The sequence below is a fragment of the Lutra lutra genome, chromosome 11, assembly GCF_902655055.1.
Source record: "Lutra lutra chromosome 11, mLutLut1.2, whole genome shotgun sequence".
Lineage (NCBI taxonomy): Eukaryota > Metazoa > Chordata > Mammalia > Carnivora > Mustelidae > Lutra > Lutra lutra.
This window is the reverse complement of record NC_062288.1, coordinates 70828964-70846746: the sequence shown is the minus strand read 5'-3', so window position 1 is coordinate 70846746 and position 17783 is coordinate 70828964. Positions and strand designations below refer to the sequence as shown.

General features: G+C 43.2%; 1 protein-coding gene and 1 long non-coding RNA gene across 6 annotated transcripts in view; one reads left to right on the top strand and one right to left on the bottom strand.

Moving 5' to 3' along the window:
* Positions 1-17783, top strand: part of DOCK4 (dedicator of cytokinesis 4) — a 427767-nt gene that overhangs the window by 406071 nt on the left and 3913 nt on the right. For 2 of the 4 annotated variants that reach the window (XM_047694527.1, XM_047694526.1), the window contains 10 exons: positions 1273-1449; positions 2176-2259; positions 5764-5883; positions 6220-6341; positions 6670-6790; positions 7843-7924; positions 8081-8190; positions 10677-10749; positions 12502-12615; positions 15707-15768. In XM_047694527.1, coding sequence (XP_047550483.1) covers positions 1273-1449; positions 2176-2259; positions 5764-5883; positions 6220-6341; positions 6670-6790; positions 7843-7924; positions 8081-8190; positions 10677-10749; positions 12502-12615; positions 15707-15768 — 1065 coding nt within the window. The remainder of the gene's footprint in view (positions 1-1272; positions 1450-2175; positions 2260-5763; positions 5884-6219; positions 6342-6669; positions 6791-7842; positions 7925-8080; positions 8191-10676; positions 10750-12501; positions 12616-15706; positions 15769-17783) is intronic. The other 2 variants (XM_047694528.1, XM_047694530.1) reach the window with 2 other exon arrangements.
* LOC125080614 (uncharacterized) lies at positions 6763-15882 on the bottom strand. Of its 2 annotated transcripts, none has more exons than XR_007121429.1 (3): positions 15746-15882; positions 14933-15052; positions 6763-6886 (listed from the first exon to the last, which is right to left on the bottom strand). It is a non-coding gene; the product is annotated as an uncharacterized LOC125080614 (long non-coding RNA). The 2 variants fall into 2 exon arrangements; XR_007121428.1 differs by lacking the exon at positions 6763-6886 and adding an exon at positions 9149-9888.

The window sequence follows — 17783 nt, the reverse complement described above, 5'->3', positions numbered from 1 at the left end:
CCAACAGCCAAAATTGAGAGAGTCTAGTAACACATTCTCACCATCATTTGCTGTTGTCCTATTTTTTTTTTTTTTTGTCATTTAGTGAGTGTTTAGTAGTATATTACTGTGGTATCATTTTTTATGTTGTTGATCACAAGTGAGGTTCCACACCTTTTCATGTATTTACTGACCATTTGGATTTCTTCCTTTATAAAGTGTCCATGTAGAGACTTTGCTCATTTTTTTACTGGGTCATTTGCCATTTGCCATCTTGTTTTTGAGAGTTCATTATATATTCTGGACATAGTCTCTTTGATGGTTTTATATGTTATAAATATCTTCTCCTTTTTTGCTTATCTTTCCTTCTCTTCATAATGCCTCCTAATGAATGTATAATCTTAATTTTGACATAGTCAAATTAGTCTAGTACTTTTCAGTGTTGTTTGAAGATGATGTAAGTGACCTTTAAAAATCTAATTTGTTTCCTTAACTGGAAAAAACCAATATTTAAATGTACTTATTGTAAGCTTGAATTCTTTACAGCTAAGAACTTGGCAGACCTTCTCTTCAAAGAGAATGTCAATGACAGTAATGGCCACAATGTTCAACATTTGAAGAACACTTTCATCATTTTCACATTTAGGTTCCCCATATAACCTAGAATTTTTAAATCATTATAATTCTGTTTGGCTCTCCTTCAACAAATAGATCCTACAGCATATACGATTATCTTATTTTCCATAACTCCCAACCAAGTACCATCCTGTGCTACCTTATGGTGCTGTTATATGTGCATATGGGGTCCATATGGGCATATGTCCCATCTTTCCAACTGGGCTGAAACTCCTTGACATCAGAGGATTTGTAAATGCATCTTTGTATCTCCTGTGATGCTCTGCATTAAGTAAGCAACTAAAAAGGTGATAATAATATGCAGGGCCCCTGAATATTTAGTCCTTCAAAAGAAAAGAAAAATGAGTTTTAACAGACATGAGATCCTCGGATTTTCTTTTAAGGATTACATGGCTTCTTGCAGTGCTAATATAGGGTTGATGGTTGTTGATTATCCCTGCCATGTTTCAACCACTCAGTATAATCACCTTCACTTTCCAGACCTTTAAATGAACAGCTGATTTGTCTTCCACATCCTTATCTAGTCTACTGTATGGCCCCTGGTGGAGATACTGATTGGAGCCAAGGGCGAGCACAGATAATTCAGAGCATGGATAATCTACTTTCTTCTTAAATGTCACAAAATCCAAAATATGTTTATGTGCATTTGCTTCTCAGGTAGAAATGAGTCCTCTGGAAAATGCAATTGAAGTGTTGGAAAATAAGAATCAGCAGCTGAAGACTCTGATTAGTCAGTGTCAGACAAGACAGATGCAGAATATTAATCCCTTGACCATGTGCCTGAATGGAGTTATAGATGCTGCGGTTAATGGTGGAGTTTCCAGGTATCAAGAGGTAAGGATTAGGTATTGTTGTTTGAAAGTTTTTAAATTGATTTCTTAGGGCCTCAGAAGTCTTTTTTCAAAATAAATACACAAATCCCCATGCTAATATAGGGTTACAATTGACACAGAGTTCTTGGTTAAATAGAGGAAACAGTTATTTGCGATGCACACTTAGTTAACACCATTTTCCGAGATGTGGTATTTTGAGGATAGTGTGTGTGTGTGTGTGTGTGTGTGTGTGTGTGTGTTCTTGGATAAATAAAGTGATCAGGTTATAAAAATTACTTAATAAATGTCAACCTTAAACCATTTCCCTGACCAAGGAGGTTCACAGGCATAGACATGTCTGATCTTGTTTAGAAGATACTTTAAACGGACTTTTCATCTGCCCTTGTGGTTTTAAACAGAAAGCCACAGCAGCCTGGAAGGTGAGAGGCCACCATTTTTGTCACTGAATCTTAAAGCACTTTATTTTAGGATATAATGCTCATTGATTTGGATTTGCTGTTTGCTTGCTTTACCACAGATATTTATTTACACAATTGCTGCTCTCCCTTAAACAATCCTTTCCTTGTATTCCCTTTCTGACCAGCTGCCCACAGTAGGAGTCGTTCCTCCTGCCCTACAAATGTGGTTGACAGTGGTGTTTCTTCCAAGATGCCAGGCCTTTAGAAGCGGCTGTGTCTCTCACTTTTTAACTGTCCTGAAGTAAACTGACTCTCCATTCTCTTTCTAGGCATTTTTTGTCAAAGAATATATCTTAAGTCACCCTGAAGATGGAGAGAAAATTGCACGGTTAAGAGAGCTGATGCTTGAGCAGGTAAGTTGGGGACAGAAGCCGGTCACCTTCTCTTTCCTGCCTAGATATGCATGGTTACCCAGAGACCCATCTCCCTGGTTTTCTGTATCAGTGTTCTAATAGAAGCGGTCAGCCAAAGGTTATAGATTCATCTGTAATGTATTCCACCTTGCTCATTTTCACTTCTACTCTCCAGTCCGATGCAAAAATAAATTTAACAGTGAGTAAATTATGGCAGCCCCTTATGACAGACAATTTCATGTAGTTTCTTGGAATACTGTTTGAACATTCTCTCCCTAAAGGCTTGCTGTAGGCTTGAGGCCAACTTTTCACTCAAAATTTTGGGCTCCCATAAGTTCAGGCCAACTTAAAATAAATGAATAGGTAAATGAATGAGGGAAGGAATGAGATTCTTACTTAAGTGTTCCAGTGAAGGGGCAATCAATAGACTTTGCTTTAAAACAAAGACTAAACCTATAGATGATAGGATATGGACAAAATGAGGTAACAAACGCATCATTTTCTATTGCAAAAAAGCATAGTTTATTTTAGTTTATATAGTTTATATAGTTCCAGCAAGCACAAAGAACTAGAGTAATCTCTTGCCTGCTGTGTTCCTGCAGCTAGCTCTCGGCCTGAAAATGGTTTGAAAACCTAGGTAGGAGACATAATAGTTAAGAGGCTGAGGTAAATAGGAAATAAGGACATTTAACACTCATAAACAGTGGAATACATATGAAAAAATGTGACCAAAGCATCTCCTTCTACTTGATAATACCAAATTAATCAACAAATAAGGCATGCCCTTTTGGGTAAGAAAATGATGAGGTTGGATCTGATTTTCATCATTTTATGCTCTGCAGGCTTAATCAACAGAACTTAATACTGGGGAGATAGAAGTGGCCATGGACAGGTACCGTGGCTGGAAGAGGGTCAGTTATACAGCTTCTGGAAAAAAGAAAGGAGTTACTTTAAGGTGACCTGCAAGGAAATCGAGAATAAGCTAAGTTCTCGATGTGGCCCTGGTGCTCTGTAGATACTAGAAGTGAGCAAGTTAGTTTATCCAGTTCTTAGGATTATGGAATGACTGTGGCCTTTGTTGATATTCAAAAATCAGTATTTAACCTGAGTACAGTCTCTTGCGAGTGGCTTGCCTCACTGCAGGACTCAATTGGTGTTCAGTCTGACTGAATTCTTTCCCCTGCATTAAAATTAAAAGGGCCAAGAAGACTCTCAAGAAAAATAAATTGGGAACTTTTGTTTCCTCCACATCCTGTCTGATGTTCATAGGGCCTTGTGGAAAGAGCCTTGGTATAGGAGACTTTAGATCTCTGTCATAGGATAAGCGGTGCAAGTGACTGCCATGTGACTTTGGGCGATCACACCATCTCTTTGAGACCATAGCAGTGGGGGATTAGGCTAGCCGAGGCCACCATTCTCAGCTGGATCTCTGTGAGGTGATTCAGATAAACTACCTGGGGGCCTCGGAAATGCTCTGCCCCAGTGGCTCTTCCAGAAAGGACTTGTTGAGCCAGCTGCTGGGAGTGGTGGCCATTGACAGACACTATTGGTGCTCTGGTCCTTCAGCCATTGCCTCAGCTGCCAAATGCCGCCTGGCCCAACATCATCACCTTCCTGGCTGTCCCACATCCAGTGACTGAGGAAGAAACAGCCCGGCCTCCTGGGCCCAATACAGCACAACCCTCACAGCCTGGTTGAGGCCCAGAGATCCCCTGGTGTGGGCAGAGGCTGACATGACTGCCATGTTCCCAGATTCTTTTTAGTCAGTCCTGCTTCTGTGCCTCCTTCACACAGACAGTGATGCCAGGTGACTCCTCAGTAAACATCCTCATCTCCATGCCACGGTCTACTCCAGGAGAACCCAATCTTCGACGTGATTTGGACAAAACAGAATTTGCCTTATAGCGAATGTTTAAAAACTGGATTCCTGCCCTTGAGGTCAACTCTTCCATGCCCTTTTCCCTTCATTAGACCCTTCCTTTGCCCCTCAGACATCCACTCCACCCTCACTACTCCTTTTTTTTTTTTTTTTCTCACTACTCCCTTTAAAGGTGTCCTTGAGGTTTGAGGTATTTTTATCTTTATGCAGATATGCTGGCAGTGGGTAGGGGCTGCCACAGTCCTGTCCCCCTACAGAAGGTGCTGGACACTAACCCACCAGGTTCAGTCCTGTTTGACCTGAGCTTTCAATCTTAAATGTTCACAAGATATAAAGATAAAACCCAGTGTGATAAAAACCCATGGTATGATATGCTTTCCTCATAGTCCATGAAATTTGTTTTTCTGACCACTTTAGTACGGGGCATTTTTTTTTAAATGTAAAAGGCAGCTGACACTCAGAGGAATTAAGCAGTATTCATAGTTAAAGAACAAAAGAAACTTGAATGTTTGTGTTTATCTCTTTTGGGACTTCACCACTGGAAACCGCCCCCCCCCCCCTTTTTAAGTAGGAGCTGCTCCTTATTGCATTATAAGTGAACCAGAATAATCGTTCTTTAACAAAAACAAAAAGCATAGCAACTATGATAGAATTTCTGTTCCCATTTTACTTGCATGTCTTCCTCAACAAATTTTGGAAATCTTGAGGGGGGGGTGTGGATAAGCACAGCAGAACCTGATGGAAGAGAAAAGAGTATTGTGGAAAATGGAGTGTCATCCAGAGAAGAGATCCCTTGGGGAGCAACTCCTTCCCAGTCCTGTGCAATGTAGATGGGGGCCAAGCGACACATAAGTGCTTAGAAGGGAGAGCAGTGTGGAGATTCCTCAAGAAATTAAAAATAGAGCTTCCCTATGACCCTGCAATTGGGTATTTACTGGGTATTTACCCCAAAGATACAGATGTAGTGAAAAGAAGGGCCATCTGTACCCCAATGTTTATAGCAGCAATGGCCACGGTCGCCAAACTGTGGAAAGAACCAAGATGCCCTTATCAATTATCACATGGTTTCACTTATTTGTGGAGCCTAACAAATAGCATGGAGGACAAGGGGAGATGGAGAGGAGAAGGGAGTTGAGGGAAATTGGAAGGGGAGGTGAACCATGAGAGACTATGGACTCTGAAAAACAAGCTGAGGGTTTTGAAGGGGCAGGGGGTGGGAGGTTGGGGGAACGAAGTGGTGGGTATTAGGGAGGGCACGTATTGCATGGAGCAGTGGGTGTGGTGCAAAAACAATGAATACTGTTACGCTGAAAAGAAATAAAAAATTTAAAAAAAATAAACTGAAAAAAAAGGGGGGGGGGGCTTGTTATTCCAGATCTAAAATACACTGCAAAGAAACTTTGGGTAGCAGGAAAATCAGAAAGACTTCAGTTTGAATCCCCATTTGTCTATTAGTACATGCAGGATTGTTCTGATCCTCACCTGTAAATGAAGGATTGCTCCTCTGTGGGGTGGAGAGGATTAGCTATAGCAGATGCAGAGTGCATGGTACAGTGCTTGACCCCTAGCAGGCACTTGGTGGAGTTATTCATTGATGTGGGTTTTTTCCTTGTCTCGTTCTCAAGGCACAGATTTTGGAATTTGGTTTGGCCGTGCACGAGAAGTTTGTGCCTCAAGATATGAGACCCCTACACAAAAAGCTGGTCGACCAGTTCTTTGTGATGAAGTCAAGTTTAGGGATTCAGGTACGTACCCAAAGTGGCCATAGGGGGCAGTCTGACCACTGCCAGTTTGCTTTTTGTTAGAGGGACGATGAAGTATCCAAGAGTGACATCTTTTGGTTTTTCTACCAAACTGCACCATCTTACCATGGAGTCCTCCAGTATTAAAATTTTGCATCATCTTCTATTTGCCCTGTTCAACTTTTATGAGAACAAAAAAGGGCGAGAAAGCTTAATAATACCAAAACTTAACCTTTTTAAACTTACATAAAGATTTCATTACAATATGCTAAAATACCTCACAAGTTATTTTGCCCCTACGATTGCTCATCTGAAATATTTCCTTCACTCCCTCTCTAGGAGTTCTCTGCTTGTATACAAGCCAGTCCAGTCCATTTTCCTAATGGAAGCCCCCGCGTGTGTAGAAACTCAGCCCCTGCTTCCATGAGCCCAGATGGTACCAGGGTAATTCCTAGACGCAGGTAAGTCATATTCTGAATTATCTTACAATTTGGCATCCCCACAAGATGATCGGGAATGATTCTCTCATTCTTTATGGCACAATTTGTCAAATACACTATTTCTTAATGAAATAATTAACCCGCGAGGCAGCTGCAGACATCTCTCCCTGGTAAAACAGCAACAGCATGAGAAATAAGTAAACTCAAACATTTGATTATATTGAGGCAAACAGGAGACAACAAAATGGGATGTATATTTTTTTTTTCCTTTGGTTTTATACCACACCAGCATGCGATAAAGTACAATTCAGAGACTGAGTTAATGACCATTTTTTTTCCCCCAAAACAGCCCATTAAGTTACCCAGCTGTCAACCGATATTCTTCCTCCTCACTGTCCTCACAAGCTTCTGCTGAAGTAAGCAATATTACAGGGCAATCAGAAAGCTCTGATGAAGTCTTTAACATGCAGGTACTTGATTGGCTTTTTAATCGTCTGGTCGTGTGTATTCCTTTTCTGTCTCAATCATGAGAGTTTCTGTTCAGTCTGCTGGGCTCATGAACAGATCTGCGAGCAAGAACGTTGAGTTAAGGACAAAGCTTTAAACACTTTTACAGCTTTGTTGGTCTCTGGACCCTCCAAAGAGGTTTCTCCCAAAACTGCCTCCTCCACTCTCAGAAGACATGAGCAAGAACGGGAAAGCCCAGGCACACTGTGCAGGGTTGGCATTGAAACCTGCCTCTGGTTTGCGTCTTCAGTTTGGGACCCTGGGAGCCTGTCACCACACGCTAGCTGCCTCTTAGCTGGCGAAGTGGCCTTTTTGCTTCATAGTACATGGTTGAGAGGGCCATTATAAAATTCCTCTACCTCTGTTCCTGTCAGAAAATTTTCATAATAAAAAGATTTTTACTGAAGAAACAAAATAGTTTTTAAGGACATTAGTTAGGGTAACTCCTGCCACACAAAATTCTGTTCAGACCCTACTAATAATAGAGTATTTACACTGATTAGTAAGAAGCAGCTAAAATTTCCCTTTCTGCTGTCTTTAGAAAATGGGCATGGCACCTATTGCCAAATTTATGCCTTGAGCACATTTTTGAAGAAAACAAGAAGGTGTCTTCTGCTCTTTAGAAGCAGTCCCCTATCTCTGTGGCGTTGGCGGGGAGTCCTTCCAGTGTCCCTTAGTCAGCAAGGGCACTGCTACCTGTTCCTCAGTCCCAGGGTGTCCCGGAAACTAACGTGAATGTGTTCCTTTAGCTGGAGTCAAAATCTCAGATTTTTTTTTTTTTCAGAGTATTTTGTTTTTAAATCTCAAATTCGTGATTAATTCAGACAGGCTTCCTTATCAGTCTGAGATTTTTCTCTAGTTCTAAATGGCCCTTTGCTTTTCGTTTTCATTTTGTTTTGTTCTGGTTTGTTTTTTGGCTCCTTTGAAAGGAAAGGGCAGGGATTTTGTTTTCAATATGTCGGTGGTATGTGGAGTCTCTAAGCCGTGGGTGATAACAGCTCCTATGTATTTGCAGCCAAGTCCATCTACCTCAAGCTTGAGTTCGACTCACTCTGCTTCTCCTAATGTGACAAGTTCTGCCCCCTCGAGCGCCAGAGGTCAGTGGCAGAGTGTGGGGTTGACTGAGGGTGCCGTGTGGGAGCTGTGGCCCTCGGGTTCTTGAAGGATGGCCAGTGGCCACGGCACACAAGCCCTGTCCCCCCGGCAGGTCTAGCACCTCACCCTGACGATCCTTCCTTTTCTTCTCTTCCCAGCTTCCCCCTTGTTGTCTGACAAACACAAACATTCCCGAGAAAACTCTTGCCTGTCCCCGAGAGAGAGACCGTGCAGTGCCATCTACCCAACACCTGTGGAACCTTCTCAGGTAGTCCTTGGGGGACAGAGATCCTAGAAAACAAGCCTATGTCTGGAATTGCTTACATATCTCTGCAGAAAAACCCTGTACCTGCCAGAGGCAACCAGATGGGCTTTGTTAGACAACAAGTCGTTCTGAGTGAAGAGTGAACCTCTGTTCCATGCCTGTTGTTCACAGTTTCCGTTGGAGCCATATTTCTGATACAGATACATAGGTTGTTGCCTGAGCAGTCAAACAGAGCTGAAAATGGGAAATGATTCTTCCCTCCTTGACCTAGCCCTCTAGTTCATTGCTGCTATTTAAACAGGACGAGGGGTAATTAGGTGAATGAGCTGGAGTGTCTGTGAGTGTTTGCGTGTGTGTACCAGGAATTTCAAGCAACTTTCTCCATTAGCCAAAGACCCTGGAGAAACATGATCCGTCCAGCAGCCTTTCTTTTGGCCACTACCTAGTTTGAGAGAGCTTCACTTGATTCCTTTCTGAGGTACCCAGGAGCACAAGGACAATTTCCGTTCACCTTTGCCATTCATTAATGTGTTGAGAGAAAAGCAGTTGGGGGCCCAGGCTTTCCCTTTACCTCAAGGAGTAAAGGCCCATGGTCCTCAGCTCCTGCCAGGACTTGATTTTGAAGTGATCCTGATGTAGGAAAGATGTTAGGGTTCGAAGCAGATAGCCAAGAAGGAACTTTTGAGACATCTTTGGTGCAGAAAGGTGATTTTATTAAAGAACAGGGGTAGGACACATAGGTAGAAAGAGCTGCGCCCCAGGGTCATGAGTGGCCCATTATAGACTTTCAAGTTGGGAGGGGCTTAGGGATATTTGGAAGCAAGGTTTCCAGAACCTTGAGGAGACTAGCTATTGTTGGGAAAAGGTCATTTCTTACCATCTAATAAAACCTGAGTCATGAGAGGTTCAGATGTATATCGGTGGGCGATATGCTTGTGGGATGATTGCCAACATGTATCTGTGGGGGAGGGGTTAGAGATAAAGGAATTTTCCAAAAGGATTGTTATATGTTAAAGTAGACTTACAGGATCCTAGGGGCCAGGAGTGGGGGGAGGGATTAGGCTAGGATTGCCTTTTGTCCTTAGCAAAGTGTCAACATGTAGGCAGTTGAGTTGCTAGAGGAATGTTCCTCTGCCTATTTCAAGGATGTGTCAATGGGCTGTAGGTAGCAAGGAAATTTAGTAATTTTTCTTCTGCCTTTGTTTCCCACATCCATCCCTCTTAGTCCAGGTGAGGGCAGGGCCAAGGGCTCGGCTCTCTGGGCACTTCAGGGGCTGTGAAGGGTGGTTTCCAATGTGGAGATTCTTGGGTAGCCCTGCATTTTACCGATGATTTGGGAATAATTTAGGAGTACTCATTTATGTTCCGGCTAATTTTTCTGTTTTTCTACACCACCCTGGCAGAAGTCTGTAGCTGCATCTGGAAATGGATGAGAGCGAGTGGGATGTGGCTTGATTGGTTTATCTTTGCTGATTGTGTAATCTTCCCGAAAGCCCCAGGATGCCTGCTCTGCGCAACACTGCTGTCTCGCAGAAATTCTCTCTGAGTGCGTTTGGCTGAACCAGCTCACCAGTTTTCCTTCCCTTTGTCACTTGCTGTTGCAAGGAAATTTCACACTTTGTTCCATCTGCTCCAGGAGCGCGCGTGTTGCCAGCATGGGGGACTCTGAAAGGCTTCCTTGATTAGCCTCCGGCTTTTCCGCTTTTGGTAAAATGTGAAGCAGTGTGTCATTGCCAAAACCCCGATAATACACATTGCTATGGTGCATCCACTTTTAAGGTCCTGCCCTTTTTCTTTTAATGTATTAGGTGGAACCATGCAAAACGGGCATCTTTGTGGGTTAAAATCCACAGAATATTGTCCATTTTGTGTTTTTAACCTAGGACTCAACACATGTCCATTCACTAGAGATCTTTTGAGCTAATATCTCTTAATTCTTATGTTTCATACTGCCAGTCTAGTGTTTTATTTATAAAGAGCACCATAGCTTAACCGCTGCTTACTGTTTTTTCCTCCATTGTATTATGAAAACTTATTTACCACTTACATTTAAAATCGAATACAAACTTTTTCTTTTTAAAGATTATTTATTTATTTAGTTATTTGACAGAGAGAGAGAGAGAGAGAGAGAGAGCACAAGTAAGCAGGGCAGCAGGCAGAGGGAGAGAGAGAGAAGCAGGCTCTCTGCTGAGCAGGGAGCCTGATGTGGGGCTCGATCCTAGGACCCTGGAATCATGATCTGAGCCGAAGGCAGCCACTTAACTGACTGAGCCACCCAGGCACCCCCGAATACAAACTTCTTAAACTTAAGACTCTTCTCCCCTCTTTTCCTTAAATATAATTGAATTCTTGGTTCCCAGGCTCATCATGTACCATATAAAAATTATTTTGAACCAAAAGTTTCAGTTATGAGACAATCATCTCATTTTCTAGAAGGTCTCCCATCACGGCATAGTGCGCCATAAAAACAGACTCTTGTGCTTTTGCAGAGGCTGCTGTTTAATCATATTGGAGAAGGGGCCTTGCCACGCAGTGACCCGAATCTTTCTGCACCTGAGAAAGGTGGGTATAAAGCCAGCCCCTTCATTGCCCACCCCCCTTCCGGCAACTGTAAGGCTTTGTTTTGTCCTCATTTTCTCCAGTCTATTGTGTGTCTTTGTGGAAGGCAGATCTCCAGATCTTTAGTGATGGGGACTAATTTGGCCCTCAGGGGGCTCATGAAAGACAGTCTTTCCTGACGCATCCTTTCAAACCTGTTTTCTTGTAGAATTGAACAGCAGAATCTGAGCAAGTTAGGAACCCCTCGGTTAAATGGCTTTTGCGGTCCCGTCACCAAGGGCAATGCCTATGCTCCCTGAAACAAAGCTGCTGAGGAGGCGACCTGTTCGGCACAGTGAAAATAGCACCTTCCCAGAAGGGCTCCCTGGTCCCACCCTTGTTGCCCTTACAGAGCTCACTCTGCCAGTTCATCCGTTGTTAGTGGGGACTCCTATACTACTACTTAGGAATTGCAATCCAGTGCATAATGGAGTGTGCCCTGCCTCAAGGTCATACAAAAAAAATGAGAAACCCATGCATAGCGGTTAATAGCTAATTAGCATTGGTGACAGGAGATGAAGAGCAGATTCAGTGTGACCCCCTCCACTGTGCAGGTGGGGGCCAGCAGCAAGTCACCCATTTGCCTCGCGCGGGGTCAAGCCTCAAAACTCAGAGCAGTCGTGTAAGCCCAGGACTCGAGCCGCTAATGAAATGTTCCCATAAAGTGCACTTTAATTGTCCTCATTAAGAGCTAAACTGTATTGTCCTTGGACGACACAGATAGATTAACATTAAAACTTTCCTTGGGAGATTGAAACTAGGGAGATGGTAGCTGAAATGATTTTAAAACACAAATTTTGCTTTAATGTTACATGTCGAATGTTAATCCTTGCCTGGAGTGCTTAGCGTTTTTCTCAGCCCTTCTACCAAGGAAAACCACAAAGCCAATTTAAAACGAACTGAGAAAAATTAATTTTTAAGAGTGGTGATTCCATCCCCTGAAATTGATGTGGTGATTTCGAGTAAAATGTTGAAATCCCAGCTGTGTCCATCAGATGGCAGTGTCTGTACAGGGAGCAAACCACTAGCAATCTTTTTTAAGACTTGCTTTTGGAAACCTGATTTCCTAGCAGTTATTTCTAATCTTGTGCGTCTTGCCCTTGCTTCTAACAGGAGTTGTTCCATGTTTCTGCATCTTACTGAAGCATGGAACAAATTAAAAAAAAAAAAAGGAATGATACCGTCCGTATTCCAAATTACTTTTTTTTTAAGGACATACTTCAGTCTGATCCATTGATTTCAGGAACAAGGGTCCTTTTGCCAAAGATTTGGTCAACAGGATGGTGTGGTTCACCCTGCCAGGTAGTTAAAATATTAGCCTATTACTGTCTTCCCCCTTTTTGGGTGCCACTTGTCCAGAAGTTTCCACTAAAAACTGACATAAAATACTTCAGCGACTGTGTCCGCCCATCTGTTATCTATTATCTAAACACATTTGTAATTCTCAGCAAGATTCCACCGTTCTCCTGTGGAGATCTGTAGTTTTGTCTGACTGCTTGAGGGGAAATAAACAGACATGCTAGCACCCAATTAAATGTCAACTACAACTGTAAAGCAGAAAATTAAAGGTTTAGGAGGGTTTTGGGGTTTTTTTGTTTTTGTTTTTTTAATCCAGTTGATCTTTTCATTCTGGATAATTTCGACTTTCTTCTAAGATCTCAAGTGTTCGAAGGGCAAAGTGGACCATGTGTTTTTAGCTGTGTTATTCCCTTCCAGCTGTGAATCCCACCCCTAGCAGCTGGAGCCTGGACAGTGGGAAAGAAGCCAAGAACATGTCGGATAGTGGGAAAATTATCTCTCCCCCTGTCCCTCCAAGACCCACACAAACTGGTGGGTATTTGAAGCATTTGAACAGTCACTTTTATAAAGTAACTTTTATGACTACTCCAGCTTGTCGTGAATTCCTCAGAGAAAGGTAGGCATTTGGTGTCTGAGGTAAAAACCTGAGTAGTTTAATTCATTCCCAGTGTTTTCCTTCTTTCCTGAATTTCTTACTACATTAAGTCAGACTGTACTCCATTCCTCATGAACTCCGTAGACAGATGTTCTCCTCCTAGGCACCATCCTTAAAATTTGGGGAGGTACCCTGAGCTTTGCCTAGCCCTTAGTATTTTCTCTGTCCTTTGCTTGAACCACCTCATTCTTATCAACCTCTGCTAATTCAGCCACTTCACTCTTACTCGGGACTGATGCCAGAGTTTCACATGGCGCCGAAATAGGAACTAATTGTAACTTTGCTAAGCTTGTGGGGAGCAACTAACCTCGCATCCATTGCTATCCCTTGTGTAGAGAGGTCTGTATCCAGGAGTGAGTGAAATTTCTCAGGGTGCCTGGGTGGCTCAGTCCGTTAAGTGTTCCACTATTGATTTCAGCTCAGGTCGTGATCTCAGGGTCGTGGGATGGAGCCCCACATCATGTTACATAGGGCTCTGCACTCAGTGATTGCCTGAGATTGTTTCCCTACCGCTGTGCTCCTTCCCCACACTTGCCTTCTCACTTGCATGTGCACACACAGCGAGAGCAGGACACAAGCAAGGGGAGTGGGAGAGGGAGAGGGAGAAGCCGGCTTCCCGCTGAGCAGGGAGTCTGATGTGGGGCTCGATCCCATGACTCTGGGATCATGACCTGAGCCAAAGGCAGACGCTTAATGACTGAGCCACACAGGTGCCCCTAAATAAATAAAACTTTAAAAAAATGTGAGATTTCTCAAGGGGTTGATTCAGGGTACTGCAGCCCTTCAGGTGATGGTTTAAGAAGCAAATTCTCAGGCTCAACCTAGAAGATCTGAGATCTGAATCAGATCAGAAAATCTGAATCAGAAGATCACCATTTCCAGGGTAAAGTCCTAGAATTGATATTTTACCAAACCCTTCTAGATTTTGAGAACCACTGAAAATTCTTAAGAAACTTCATGAGCTTACAGCAATAATAGACCCCCTTTCCAACTGAATAAGCCATTTGCTTGGTAACCGTGATATGGTACAGTCTTGAAGTCCTCCTCTGCTGAATCTGCCTCTCTTGGTGATGGGGAGAGTCTTTTCAACATGTGCACACATCTAGAGTAGTTCTGGAGTTTACAAATACAACTGGCCTAAAAGCAAGAGCAAATACGACATTTTCTTCCCAGATTTTTCAGAGTTGCTCATTCAGGTTCCATTTGCTGTATTTTAGCATCTCATCTTTGTTTTCTTTTTTTTTTTTACTGACTTTTTTTGTTTTTTTTTTTTTTTAAACAAACTGTGTGCTACCCAGTTTGTTCTATACTTGTCAAAGCTAAAAGTCACCAACAGGTTTTGAAAAGCATGTAAGATTTTTCAACAGAACAAGAAATAACTAGGCTTCATTGATAACCCACATCCAAATACCACTGTGGCCCGAGATGGTTAAGACTCTTCAGCCAAATAATTTCTATCTTATTCATGCTGTACATATATTCAAGGAGTCTCCAGTTTAAACTGGTTGTATCACTCATGTCAGAAATTTGAAAAGCATTTTCAGAGGAACAACAGTAGTGATGGTAGGTAAGAGCCTAGGCCCAGTCAAACTTGGAGGCAAGGATACCGATGCGGAAGAAGGCCTTTCTAGAAAAGCTCTGTGGACAGACTATGGCTTGCAAGGGCTGCTCTGGAACCATGTGGTGGGGTCACGGAATGCCTGGCTCAGGAGGAAGAGGAGCCTGTGCTGTGGTAAACCTGGACCACACACAGCAGTGGCAGTAACACAGTTCCCAGTCAGCACTCTGTTTCTCCGCTCACACAGGATTTTCTTCTGTCAGCCCCCACCACAACCCACAGGCTAACACTAACACCGGTGTTTGAGAGTAGCAGGTGCTGCACACCCCCACGTGGCCACAAAGGGCCACTCCCCCTTGTGCACTAGGACATAGGTGACCTCACCTCTCCCAGTTTCACCTGGAAGGGCTGCCCTCCCTTCTGCACTGATTGCTCCCCGGGTCTGTCCTCACGTCATCATCTGTGGTCACTGTCGCGGTATCTGTAACTGTCTGTCTTTATTTCCTCCAGCCTCTTTCTAGTTTTCTTGAGTTGTAAACCTCACTTTGGCAGCTGGGAGAAGGGCAGCTGATCACAGAGCAGCAAACCCTGAGCTCAGTGAAACCTCTCTAGTGGAACTGGGAAATCTGACTTACCCTCCTCGTGTTGGCTGTGTCATGGCAGCTTTCTGTGTGCGTGGTTGTGTTCCAGGGGGCTGGACCTGACCTCTGAGCACACAGAGCAGGGCCATCATGGGCTGCATCCCAGCTGTAGGGCTAGGAAACCCAGGGGGAGAAATAGACAGCACTTCTTAGCTGTAATGATGACATCCATAGAGCACCACCCCCACCCCATCCCGCCCTGCCCCCCACTGCCCCCGGACAAAGGGAAGACCTGAGTACAAGCATGAAGGGGGAAAATGGAAAACTTCTCACTTCTTGTTTGGATGTGGCCAAGGCTTTTCTGTTTGGGGAGTACTGGATGTGAGGGCGGTGGGCTGGTGTCAGTTTATTCTCATGGACCCCTTCTAACCTGCCTAGGTGGCATGAGTGTCCCCATTGCTGCTCAAAGTCAGCAGCTATTTTCCAAAGCCTCTCCCTGGCACATCACACCTAAAAGCACCTTTTGAAACAGATCAGGCAGTGGAAAAGCATCTGGGCTTCTGGAAAATGGGACATTGGACCAGTTCGAGCTCCTGTCACTTCTGTATAGCATTATGTATGCGCTGGTGACTTTTCACTAATTCTCCCGTGTCTTGGTGAGGAGTCTGATTCGGACAGGCATCATTTAGTTTCTCCCCTCTCCCCCCACCCCTTGCCTAGGAGGTCTTTAGGCACTGGACCATCTATATGGGTTTGTACACAGAAGGCATGTGCAGCTAGTGAACCTTCTGGTTTTTCTCCGTTCAAAGCATTTCTTTCTGTTTACAGCTTCACCAGCAAGACATACAACGTCAGTGTCCCCCTCACCTGCTGGGAGATCTCCGTTGAAGGTACAGACTCATATTTTAGACTCAGGCTAGAAACTAGCTCCACATTCCTTCTTTCCTTACGATTCATCTGTGGTTCATCACTGAGCTGCTTTCATAGGTACAGACCAGGCAAAGAACACCCAGAGAAGGGGTGAAGGAAGATTGGTAAGAAAACAGGCTTTCCTGTCAGGGAGCCTCCTCCATCAGTGCAGCCCTCTGTGTTCGGGTTATTGGCCTCATTCCCCAAATAGTGGCAGTGAAAATGTATGGACTAGAATCTCCTTATACACTGAATTAGGAAAGAAATATGGTCCCACTGAATTTCCTAGGATGTTTTCAGTCTGGCCTTTTGATTTCAGGGACATCAAAAAAAGAGAAAGAAAAAGAAATTTTAAAACTCAGCCATCAAACCCAATACAAGGTCTCCTGGGCCTTTTTGCTTCTGTCAGTCCCAACCGTTTGACAAAGTCAAACCCGACTTTTTCTCCTTCCATGTTTTATATGAATGTTTTCATTTACATTTGAGATACATACTTCATCATGAAAAACAAGACAGTAAAAGGAGTAAAATTTCTCGGAAACAAATTGAAAAGCTTTAAATTGATAGGTAAACGTAGGCTATTTAACATCTCTAAACATACAAAATCCCTCATGAAGGTAAAGAATAATATTTAGTCTCTATCCAAATTGAATCAGGGACTGGCTGCAGGGATTGTCAATACCTACAGACACTGGTGTTCAGAGCCGCCGCACCAGAGGCAAATATGGGGTTGAAGTGGGTGTCAAAAGAATGATTTTGAATCTGAGTGAGGATTTACATGCTCCGTGTCCTTTTTGTTGAGAAGGTATTTCTTGCTAATGTGAAAGAAAGAGACAAATTAGCTTCTAAAAACACACAGGGGCAGGTCGTGATCCAATGCATCTGTGTTGCTAAGGATAGTTGCTGATAGAAACTGAGACTCTGGAAAACAAAAGCCCCCAAATGGAGAAAATTGCAAAGAAGTGTGATTTCATTTGCATTGCCGACGTTTCTGATGTAGAAATTTGCTGGAGAGTGCAAATTATTTGCTGGTTTGGTTTTTTGGGGGTTTTGGGAGGGGGTCGGTTGGGTTTTTTTGTGTGTGTGGTTTTTTTTTTTTTTTTGGTCATTCTGCAATGCAGCTGTTAATCATAACGTACCCGTGACTGCATTAGCTTGGGCAGCCGTAGACTGTCATGTTGCTGTGATGAGAAAGGAAGCAACATGATGTTTCCATATCTTACATTTGGCCTTACTCGCAAGGAGCTCCCACATATTGCTATGCAATTAACATCTGCATTTTCCAACTTGATTTTGTAGAGTAGTAAGATGGCAAGTCTACGAGACTGATTCTGTAAAAAGAAATGAAGGCATGAGAATATTCAAGCAGCTACCAAACAGTCCCCTTTGGTAAGGTAGCATATGGTTTCTCTCTCTGCAGAGCTGGTGATGTTCTTACTGGCCAGAGGTAGCTCTGCAGCCATATCTACACAAACAGGGTTTGGAGAGAAAACAAATGGCATATTTCTGTTATGACTCCTGTGTTACATTAGGGGGCACAGTGCTACCAAGTTATGAGCTTTGCTATGCCTAGAATGCAGTTTGTTGCCTTAACTCAGTTTTTTCAGCAATTAAATGATGGAGTTAATCCTGTGGCAAAGACTGAGCTTACCTGCCTTATTTAAACTAGCAGTCTGATTTTTGACAGTGAACAGCAATGAATTTGGATCCCCTAATTGGCAACACTTCATTTTAGGCTCCTGCTAAATGAGTTTGTGTCTCCCAGCATTATTTTGTTTAAAAAGAGAGACCAAGCAGAGTTAGTCTAGGATAGCGTTTCAGAAATGCTCTCCATAGGGTATAGTTTTAGAGGCCATTACACAATAAATAAAAAAGTGGTCTGTGGTCAACTAAGTTTAGAAAACCCTAGGCTGAGGAATCCTTTCATTTTCTTGATTGTAAGACTTTAACATGCTACTATGCTTTGAATGCACTCAAGGAGCCCACAATATGCAGC